Source organism: Conger conger, chromosome 12 (genome assembly GCF_963514075.1).
Source record: "Conger conger chromosome 12, fConCon1.1, whole genome shotgun sequence".
NCBI classification, from domain to species: domain Eukaryota; kingdom Metazoa; phylum Chordata; class Actinopteri; order Anguilliformes; family Congridae; genus Conger; species Conger conger.
Window position 1 is genome coordinate 41960030 of NC_083771.1, and position 10938 is coordinate 41970967.

At 41.7% G+C, this 10938-nt stretch overlaps 1 protein-coding gene across 2 annotated transcripts; it reads left to right on the forward strand.

Annotated features, from left to right (window-relative positions):
- The first annotated feature begins 241 nt into the window (after positions 1 to 241).
- kyat1 (kynurenine aminotransferase 1) lies at positions 242 to 10595 on the forward strand. Of its 2 annotated transcripts, XM_061263366.1 has the most exons (14): positions 242 to 719; positions 2179 to 2455; positions 2991 to 3052; positions 3618 to 3765; positions 5689 to 5838; positions 5925 to 6011; positions 6633 to 6758; positions 6841 to 6961; positions 7343 to 7419; positions 8021 to 8110; positions 8237 to 8423; positions 9484 to 9560; positions 10131 to 10217; positions 10333 to 10595. In XM_061263366.1, the coding sequence occupies exons 3-14, from the start codon at positions 2997 to 2999 to the stop codon at positions 10399 to 10401; spliced, it is 1275 nt and encodes a 424-aa protein (XP_061119350.1). In that variant the 5' UTR covers positions 242 to 719; positions 2179 to 2455; positions 2991 to 2996; the 3' UTR covers positions 10402 to 10595. The 2 variants fall into 2 exon arrangements, with proteins under 2 accessions (XP_061119350.1, XP_061119352.1); XM_061263368.1 differs by lacking the exon at positions 242 to 719 and having other exon boundaries at positions 2125 to 2455.
- The last annotated feature ends 343 nt before the right edge of the window (positions 10596 to 10938 follow it).

Consider the following 10938-nt stretch of genomic DNA (forward strand, 5'->3'; position numbering starts at 1 on the left):
TAACAATATCTCCATTTCGTTTGCTGTGAAGCTGTGGGACCACTTATTTCTTCGTTTTTCCGCCATATCTTATGTAAAAAAATGTTTGGCTTCTGCCAAATCAACCCTGATTGCAAAGTCATTTAAGGCACTACGACAAAGATATTAAAATAATGTAAATAAAACTTGACATGCCAAAGAATGCGTATTGCTAGATAGCATAGCCACAAGCCGTATCACTAACCGTAGAGCCTATATAATTTGGCGAAAAGTATTTTAAGTATTCCTGCAGTGTTTTATTCATAAATAACACTTTCTCTCATAACGCAGTGAAACAGTCGCTGCATGGAGTGCATAATCGATCTTAGAGCGAGTCGATGGGCCTAGAAACGTCGCACGTAGAAGCTATCCCTTAAGCAACCGCCTAAGTGATAGTTCGAGAACACACGTAGAAAAGTAAACAACTTTAGTAAGGTATACCCTAGAGCAGGGGTGTCAAACTGAACTCCCAGGGGGCCGCATTGTCTACAGGTTTTTGTGGTTGCTTTCAATCAGCTGTCAATTAAGGCCTTGGGAACAAGGTGTGTGGATTGCTTAGCCAATTAAAGACTTAAATGAACCACAGGTGCCGGGAACAACCCGAAAACCAGCAGACACTGCGGCCCTCCAGGACTGGAGTTTGACACCTGTGCCCGAGAGAGTCTTCGTAAAGCGATAAGAGACACCGTTATTGGGAAACAGTAGGTCATTGGTTGCTAAGCAATATTGTGAACGTTCGGTAGCAATGTTTCCCCACTCCAACGGTAACGGTACGGTACTAACGTATCCCCACTGCACTAACATTAGCTAAGCAACGCTATTACAATAATATAATCTGTTGTATAATAGAAATTATAAACACTGGTTTGAAAAATGAAAGACAGTAGGCCTTTTACTACATTACCATTTGTAAAAAATTAAATAAATCCAAAACCCCTCTCAGTGTTCCTGTTATTGTGTAGGCCTAATTATGGAGGCTAACTACTGTTGATTCAAGAACAGACCAATGCAGGCTATGACATTAATTCACAATAGGCTATTATCTTTCATTTTACCGCGGGTGAGCGATAAAAAAAATTTAAAATCGCCATCCCGTTTAAGTAGCTTAACAAAGCTAAAGATAAAAAGGACCTGTTCCTCCTAGTCCTTTTTATCATTTATGTTCTGCGACCGACTTTTTGTGCTTCCAAGGGATTCTCACACCAGGCTGCTAAATGGCGCTCAATATATTGCGCATTAGACTGGCTATCAACATATGATTGTCGTGTCTAGGAAACGACAGAGTCCAAATCTTCAATTTGTCGAAAAACATCTTCACGAGGGAAAAGACCAGTTCTTCAGGAAAATCAGACTTCATTAGCACACGTGCATAAAGCCGGATCAGTTCTCCAGAACTGAACCCCGACTGTCATTTTTACACCCATTTTATACACAGTTACTCCACCTACAACTCCTCCTCAAACCTCATTCTGGCAAATCACCCACACTGTTCTTATCGTAACTCCTCCCAAAGCTCCTCCCACAATGTCATTGTGGCAAATCGCCAACGGTCCTTATGCTCTGCTAACTCTGTACAAAGTTCAGGGCGTTCTGCCAACTACGAACTACGAACTAGGAACTCCCCCTGTCCTCACTTCACCCCGCACCTGCTCTTGGCAGAGTGGGGTGCCCGTGTCCTTGACTACACAGTTTGAGACGCCCCCCCCCCCCCCCCCCCCCCCCCCTCACTGTGTAATTCGAGCACAATTTAGCAGTTAATCAGTTTGAAACTATACAGGGTACATATCATACTTTAATATGTATATATTGATACACTTTTAGCATACATCGTCAAGAGTTTTGGAGGAACCATCCTGCTCACTAAGGTTGAGTCTGATTTTGACTTGTAATTGTTTATCATGCATGTTAGGAGGGAGATCTTTTGTTCTGTGAATTTGTCCCTACATGATCAAGACATTTTACATTGGAAAACATCAAACCTAATTCCAGGCAGCAGCCTTTGCATATCAGAAAATACACTCCTAAGCCTGAAGCCACAGTGCATGGAAAAACTAGTTCCTTTCACATGCTGTTGTCCCTTCTGTCACGACAGCAAGGTGGGGAATATAGTGTGGAATGGCTCACCCCAATCCCTTACTTTTCGCATTTTCTTGCCCCTAGCCCCACTCATCGGGAGGTGAGGAAAAGATGAAAGAACGGGTCCCAACCACAAAGGCAATTTAAACGATGGAAAATTTTTTGTGAATTTTAGTGAATCTTGGAACCACCTCTGATAAAGAAACTGCTTGGATCGTGTGCAGGGGGGCGCAACTCCATCCTGAAAAGGATCCGCCCTTTTTGAACACCCTTGATAATGTACCATAGAAATGTTCAAGAAACAAGGACGTCCCAACAGGAGAGTGGAGAAGCAAGCTAAACGTGGTGATCCGAATAAAGGGTAGGCAATCTATTCAGACAAAATAACTGGGAATGCTGTGAAATGGTTTTTATTTTAAATCCAAGAATGTCAATTAGCTAGGCTATATGGGTTAATGTTATAGTTTAGACGTTCTTAAGAGGGTACTAATTATTAGTTAACTTGTGTAATTATGTAACTTTTGCAATTCAGAACATTTTAGACTGTCATGACATTTTAGACCGATGTAAATGTTATTTCCATGGCAATACTTGATTTAAGTCCTCCTTGGTATGCTCAGAATAATTGTATCTACTGTAAATATGGCTGTACAGTGTCGGACCGGAAATATAACAAGACCAGTAACCCCGAGAAAGGTAGGGGACACATAAATTGTACCCCTAGTAGCCACTAACCCGCTGCATTATTCAAGTTATTCATAGGACGAAGTATTAAAGTAGGCTGACGCGGACCAATTTATAGTTTCTTTATTCATTTTACCTGTGGTGTGTGTGAGAATGCGTCTTGGTAACTCAAACCTGATTAATCCACAAATTTAAATGCATTTATTTTACAGTTCATCATGTCACGTCGGCTACATGCTCGCAGGCTCGATTGTGCGGGCAATTACTACTTATGGTAAGGTAATTCTCTGCATGCGTCCCATTTCCCAAAGCACCGATTACAAATAGGCTAGTTCAACATCCAAGTGTTCTAATGGCAGTACGGCAGAATAATGGAAAACACTTAAAATCTGCCAAACTAACGTGCTACACTCAGAAATGACGTGGCCGTAGAGGTAGATTTTTGTTCTTCAAGGATCATATTTCCCAAATGTAGGCTACCCTGAAAGTACAGTGATGTTTTGTCTGGGGACAAATGAGCATGCTTTTCACGCAAAAAGGATTCTATATTGCACAATTTCTATACCAGCAATGTGCCATCCCAGCGACAAGCATTTGTACCTATTTAGGCACATGTTCCTTTATTTCTATGGTGAAAGGACGTGCAGAACTATTTATAAATGCACAATCCATTCTAACCAAACACATAAAACTGCATTTAGAAATAACTTTATCTACATTGTCCTATCTTTTACTTTGGTTTGTTATTGACTTATAAGATCAGAGATTCATACATTTCGCAAAAAGCTGACAACTCTAGTGTGATCATGTCCAACACGATCTTTTTGTTGCTTTGATAGGGTGCAATTCACTCAGCTGGCTGCTGAATACAAGGCTGTAAACCTTGGTCGGGGCTTTCCTGATTTTTCCCCACCCAGCTTTATTCAGGAAGCCTTCTGTCAAGCTATGAGTGGGGGATCTTCGCTTCATCAGTACACTCGTCCATTTGTAAGACTAGCAGGCCTGACGATTTCTGTTTTTGCAGCTGTTCTGTGATGTTTAAGTTGCTGTTCGTATGGATTTAATGTTATGTTCCTGTGTTCTGTCTGTTAGTTTATCATTGTTTATTATCGTTATTCTTGTAATTTATTATTTTTCATATTCATGTCTGGTGTTCTGTTTATATTCATTAGTCTTTGCACTCGTCTTCCCCTGTGATGTCTGAGTCTGAATGTTTACGAGCCCAGTCACTCCCCTGTCTGCGTGCCCCACTATTTGGGTGTTTACGGTAGTTCCGGGGTTCAACCTTCCTTCCAATCTTGCATTCCTTACTTCCTGCTTTCTCTCCATTTCACGTTTGTACACAACACTAATATACTAATCCCAACTAACATAGAATTTGTACAGTACTAACTAACTATTATACTAAATAACACAATAATATGTTTGTCAGACTAACAAACTAACATTCACAAGTTTTGGGTATTTGTAATTTAAATCACTTATCTAACTTACTAACCCATCTCCAGTTTCAATTCTGTTCTGTAACTCCGCCTCCCTATTCTATCACTGATTACTTCTTAGTTTCAGCGATGTATTCGCACCTGTCTCTTCGTATCTCTGCATCTCCTGATTCTCTGCAATTGTCTACTCCCTAGTCTGGAGCCGTTTGTATTACATGTGTGTCTTTGTGAATCCAGTCCGCGTTTTCGTTTCCCCAACATTATTGTGCTATTACCCTTTCATGTGTCTCACCTGATGTTCAGTTGTTTGACCGCCCTCACTCCCATGCCCCGCCTAGTTTGTCTCATTCCCCTGTGTATTTATACCTGTCCTTTTCAGTTGCACCTGGCTAGTTTGTCTTGTCCTGTTTTTGAGTCCCGAGCCCTTTATTCCTTCCCCCTGTTCTAGCCCCCTTGTTCCTGAGCCTTGTTTCCCTAGCCTTGTTTGTTTGCCCGAGCCTTGTTTGCCATTGCCCTGTTTCTTGTTGGATTTCCTGTGTTTGACCCCTGCCTGCCTTTTGGACTCTTCTGTTGGATCAACCTCTGGACTTTTGCCTGTGGACTGACCCCCTGGTTTTTGATCTTTCGCCTGTTTGTGACTGTGCTCTGCCTGCCCCTTCACCTGCTAGTAAACTTGCCATTTTCCACACCCCGGTGTCTGCTTCTGGTTCCTCTGTCCTCCCCGGTGTAACATTGAATTTATAATGTATGAGTAGATACAGTTCAGTACAGGAAAGCAGTCGTAAGTTAACACTTTTGCTGTTTATCTTCTAATGTGCTGTATACTGCCCTACTGAGGTAAAAGGCAGTAACTGCCAAGTGAGTTAGGCTATTGTCATGATACAGGTGGATAAATATCACATTCTCTACTGTTGTGTTTTTGGTGAAACGAGGGGTCATGTTTACAGTAACTGCAAAAAGTAGCTGGGAAACTAAGGCACAGTAACTGAGGTTACCGTATTTTAGTTTCCCTGTGTTATGGACTGCAGCTATTGTGTTTTACTGTGTTGACCGCAGCTACAGTCACTAAATTGTCACTGTCAGTGAACCCAACCTGTCACTGAACACAACTTATCTTTACAAAGTATTATGTTCGAACTTGCCTGGATGCTGCGAAAAGACATCGCCCAGACACAGCTACAAACTAATTTGATTGTTACCATGTTATAAAATAAATAAAAATACCGAACGAGCGCACCGTTTAACTATTAGTGTACAAACCACCCTATCGCCAATGATCTGCCTATTATTCATTGGGCTGGACAAAAAAGAAACTTTGAAGTAATTTTTCTCAGTTTCACTCTGTGAGCAGTTACTGCCTTTTTGCCAATAGGGCAGTATTGATGAATGATCGGGACATAAATATATCTCATTGTTTAGCATATTCCTGAAAATGATTAGGTGATGTTGCTAAAAACTATACCCACAGGGCCATCCACCCCTGGTGAAAATTCTTGCAAAGTTCTTTGGAAGGATTGTGGGCCAGGAGATTGACCCATTTGAGGACATCCTGGTCACTGTGGGTGCTTATCAAGCTCTGTTCTGCACATTTCAGGCACTGGTGGATGAGGGAGATGAGGTAATTGTGGTATTTTGTGTTGTCTTTGACTTAACCTAATGTAAGAAGTGTACCCAGGGTAACCTTTAATCTTTTTTCTTTTTGAGGTGATAATTATTGAACCGTTCTTTGTCTGCTACCAGCCAATGGTTAAAATGGCTGGTGGGAAAGCTGTCTACGTGCCTTTAAGACAGGTAAGCTTTTAAATAATGTCATATGCATTAGGGATGTAGGCCTACAGTATCTGCTATATGTATCTGCCCTCAGGGAGAGACCCAGAATAGCATAAACTGAACAACCTGCCTATATAGTCATTCTAAATTCTAAATTAATTTCAGACACTAATGATTATTGGTGGCGAATATCATAATATTAGTATGATTAATAATATTAATATGATTATTAGGCATGGTGCAGTGGGTAGCACTGCCGCCTCACAGCAAGGAGGTCCTGGGTTCGAATCCTGGTCGGCCGGGGCCTCTCTGTACTCCGGTTTCCTCCCACAGTCCAAAGACATGCAGGTTAGGCTGATTGAAGAGTCTAAATTGCCCGTATGTATGAGTGTGTGAGTGAATGGTGTGTGTGCCCTGCGATGGACCGGTGACCTGTCCAGGGTGTATTCCTGCCTTTAGCCCAATGTATGCTGAGATAGGCTCCAGCCCCCCTGCTACCCTGTTCAGGATAAGCGGGTTAGGATAATGAATGAATGAATGAATATGATTATTAACCATTAACATGATTATATATATTGTGATAATGAATGATTATTGGTGACTGTATCCATATCACTGTTGTTGTTGTTGTTGTTGTTCCAGAACAAAGAGACAGGAAAGGCCATGTCCAGTGCAGATTGGGTTTTATCTCCTAAGGAGCTGGCAAGTAAATTCACAGAACGCACAAAAGCCATTGTCCTGAACACTCCCAACAACCCCCTGGGAAAGGTGATGATCCTGCCTTTAGGATGTCTATGACCATCTTCTGTTGCAGTGATTTCAGTGGCTTTTACTCCTACCCCTTACACAGGTGTACAAGCTGGAGGAGCTACAGATGATTGCTGACTTGTGTGTTAAACATGATGTGGTGTGCATCAGTGATGAGGTGTATGAGTGGCTCACCTACGATGGTGCAACGCATGTGAAAATAGGTGAGAAACATTCAGCAGTAGGTAGTTGCTATAATGCCAGCTCAAACTCAATAAGAAGCAATCACATAAGCCATACATATGTATTCAATAATTATGATGTGTTTTTTTTGAGAACAGAGGATTTGGAATAAATCTCACACCTAGTAATCGCTACTGTCTCTAAATAAAATGACAAAGTGTGGAAATATATTGGCAAGAATAAAAGATGTATTCTGTAAGAAATTCAGTAGGCTACAAAATGTGTACATTAAGAAAATGTGACTGTTAAGTGAAGGCAATAATGCCATCTTCTCAGGAATTCAGAAATTAAGTCATTTATTATATGTATTACTCTCCATTTTTATCTCTTTGAAAACATTCCCTTGTATAACTTCCATGCAGCCAGCCTTCCAGGAATGTGGGAAAGAACAGTTACCATTGGAAGTGCAGGGAAGAGTTTCAGTGCCACAGGATGGAAGGTGAACAGAGATTGGAATATTCCTCACCTCAGAAACATTTATATATACAACGCAATCAGGACTTTATTTGGTAGACCTGTACACCAGCTTGTTAATACAAATATGTAATCAGCAATATTTCATGCATTTAGCAGCAACTAAACGCAGAAAAGCATGCAGAGATGGTCAAAAGGTTCAGCTGCTTTTAAGTTGAAATGGGGAAGAACTGTGATTGAAGTAACTTTGTCCGTGGAGGGATTATTGGTGCCAGACACGGTGGTTTGAGTATCTCAGAAACTGCTGATCTTTTCACACACAACAGTCTCTAGAATTTTCAGAGAATGGTGCGAAAACAAAAAACATCCAGTGAGCAGCAGTTCTGCAGGCAAAAACGTGTTGTTAATGAGAGAGGTCAGACGAGAAGGGCCAGAGCTGACAGGAAGGTGATAGTAACACAAATAGCCACACATTACAACAGCGGTATGCAGAAGAGCATCTCTGAACACACAACGCGTCAAACCTCCCAGTGGATAGGCTTCAGCAGCAGAAGAAAAAACGAATAAATACTTAATAAAGTGCTCAGTGAGTGTATAATTACACACACACATCACTTATGTTTCAGGTGGGCTGGGCAATGGGTTCTGGGCGCATTTTAAAGCACCTGAAAACCGTCCATCTGAATACTGTCCACTCTTGTGCCACAGCAGCTCAGGTAAAAACAACACATGATTGAACACTTTGTTGACTGTTGTGTAAGAATGAAAAAAAAGAATTATCCCCAGTAATTTGATGTTACTCCTCTGGGAACATTCGCTCACTGTCATGTGATCCTTCTCAGGAGGCGGTTGCTCATGGATTCCAGAGGGAGTTTGAGTGTTTTGGGAAACCAGAGAGCTACTTCGTCCAGCTGCCTGAAAGGATTCATCACAAGCGTCAGAAACTGGCCCAGTGTCTGGTGGATGTGGGCCTACAACCCATCATGCCAGAGGGAGGATACTTCATGATAGCTGACATTTCATCTATGAGTGAGTACTCTCATCCAAGCCATTCTACTTATTTTGATTTACAAATATTCAAACATGATGTGCGCTCCATACTTTTTGGGAGTGTTTTGTAATGAAACCATTCACATGTGGTTAAAGTGCAGATTTTCAGATTTTATTAAAGGGTATTTTTTTATACAGTGTGTCTCATACCATGACACACCCCTGGGGCGACAGAAGAGATGGTCACAGGGAGGTACCATGGATGTCGGTTTTCACCAGTGTTTATTATGTAACAGAAGCTGGAGTGAGAGAGAGAGAGTATACACCACAAATGGAAAAGTAAACAAAAGTCTTCACCGGTCACCCTCACATGGTCCAGGCTAAAATTCATTAATTCATTAATTCATTATCCTAACCCGCTTATCCTGAACAGGGTCGCAGGGGGGCTGGAGCCTATCTCAGCATACATTGGGCGAAAGGCAGGAATACACCCTGGACAGGTCGCCAGTCTATCGCAGGGCACACACACCATTCAATCACACACTCATACCTACGGGCAATTTAGACTCTCCAATCAGCCTAACCTGCATGTCTTTGGACTGTGGGAGGAAACCGGAGTACCCTGAGGAAACCCAGGCAGACACTGGGAGAACATGCAAACTCCACACAGAGAGGCCCCGGCCGACGGGGATTCGAACCCAGGACCATCTTGCTGTGAGGCGGCAGTGCTACCCACTGCACCATCTGTGCCACCCCAGGCTAAAATAACAAACTAAAATAATATAGCTTTTCAGTCTAAAATAGCTTTTCAGCTCATCAACACTCTCGCTCTGGCTCTCTCTCCTCTCATACAAGTTCCCGGTCTCTGCTGCCTTTTGTAGAAAGAAGCACACTTTGTAAGGCTTCTAGTGTAATTATCCTTTCAGAAGTCATTAGAATTATTTTATTTTGAAGCTGTTCTGTAAAAAATCCTTGGAAACACCTACATGCCTCATCATATGAATTTAAGAAAAGGTTGCATCTCCCTAGTTTCTGTTGGCTTTGCATGTTTTAGTGTTCTGTAGGCATCTTATTCAAGATGTATCTCTTTTTTTAACAGATGTGGACTTTCATGATTCAAGCACAAAAGATGAACCTCGTGATTGCAGATTTGCCAAGTGGCTCATCAAGAATAAGGTTTTTTTCATTATAAAATAATTTCATGCCCAGTTGCCAATTGTGCGTGACCCCCTTCAGGGCTACCAGCCACAGTCAGCCCAACCCAGGGTTTATCTCTACAACACAGAGCAGTGCCTCATCCAAATGAACCACCCATGAGCCCCATGAACCAAGAATAAGGTTAAGAAACATGGAACAACAGTGTGTTTAAATTCAATTTTGCATTTCGTCCTGATCAACATTTGAAGTGTCGTTTCCCTCAGAAGTTGGCTGAGGTACATGACTGGCACCTGGAAGGTTGGTGGTTCAAGCCCCAGTGTAGCCATGATAAGATCCGCCCAGCAGTTGGGTACTTAAGCAAGACCCTTAACCCTGCATTGGTCCAGGGGGATTAGTCTAATAAACTGTTAGACATTTTGGATAAACGCTTTGGCTAAATTGGAAATTATTATAATAATTTATTATTATCATGATTCTGGTCAAATTGGATTCTGGTCTCATTTCATGTTATGAGAGGGTGAGATGTTCATGTAACCAGCCAGATATGTTTTTTTGTTTGTTTGTTTGTTTGTTTGTTTGTTTTGGCAGGGTTTGGCCACAATACCAGTCTCTGCATTTTACAGTCTGGAACACTGCAAAGACTTAGAAAATTACATCAGGTTCTGCTTTGTCAAGGTAACCCTTCATGGGATTTTCTTTTTTTTTCTTTTTTTTTAAGAGGGAAGAGTATTAGACCTCATCTTCCACTAAGTTGTGTCTAAAGCTTCACTGCTGATATTTCACCCAACAGGAAGACTCCACACTAAATGCTGCTGAGAAAATCCTGAAGGAGTGGAGCAAGCAACAAAGAAAAGAGTAGAAACAAACCTTCAGCAACCGAGCCACAATGTTTCATATCCAATGGCATTTCGGCAGTTCCCCATCTTTGATATCAGATTTGCCTTTTTAGTGCTAACTCTTTTTTTGTGTGTTGACTCTTATCTATTCTAATACTAATACCTGCATTCAATATTCAGACCCCTTGAAGGTAATAAATATTTTCTGGATAACAAATGCTACACATTTTCTGATAAACTCTGATTAACTTTTTTTTTTTTTTATGGGGGGGGGGGGTTAGACAAGGATAGGGATAACAGAAAGGAGGGGCGGGGGAAATCAGGAGGGAGGACTAAGGTAGAGTTTGAAAAGGTGGGTTTTGAGTCTGTGTCGAAATAGGGGGAAGGATTCTGCTGTCCTGACAGTGGTAGGCAAGTCATTCCACCACTGAGGAACCAGAACGGAAAACAGGCGTGAACTTGCAGCTCGACTGCCAGGTGCACATAGAGAGGGAAGTTGGTACAACATCTTGAAAAGGATCCACCCTTGTTGAACACCCTTGATTAATGTACTGTAGAAA

What these genes read in the sequence shown, in the direction of transcription:
- kyat1 (XM_061263366.1), top strand. Translation starts at nt 2,997, where the DNA reads ATGTCACGTCGGCTACATGCTCGCAGGCTCGATTGTGCGGGCAATTAC. An exon ending in ATCAGTACACTCGTCCATTT is followed by an intron (nt 3,766 to 5,688) that starts GTAAGACTAGCA and finishes CTATACCCACAG; the next exon opens with GGCCATCCACCCCTGGTGAA. An exon ending in TCAGGTTCTGCTTTGTCAAG is followed by an intron (nt 10,218 to 10,332) that starts GTAACCCTTCAT and finishes TTCACCCAACAG; the next exon opens with GAAGACTCCACACTAAATGC.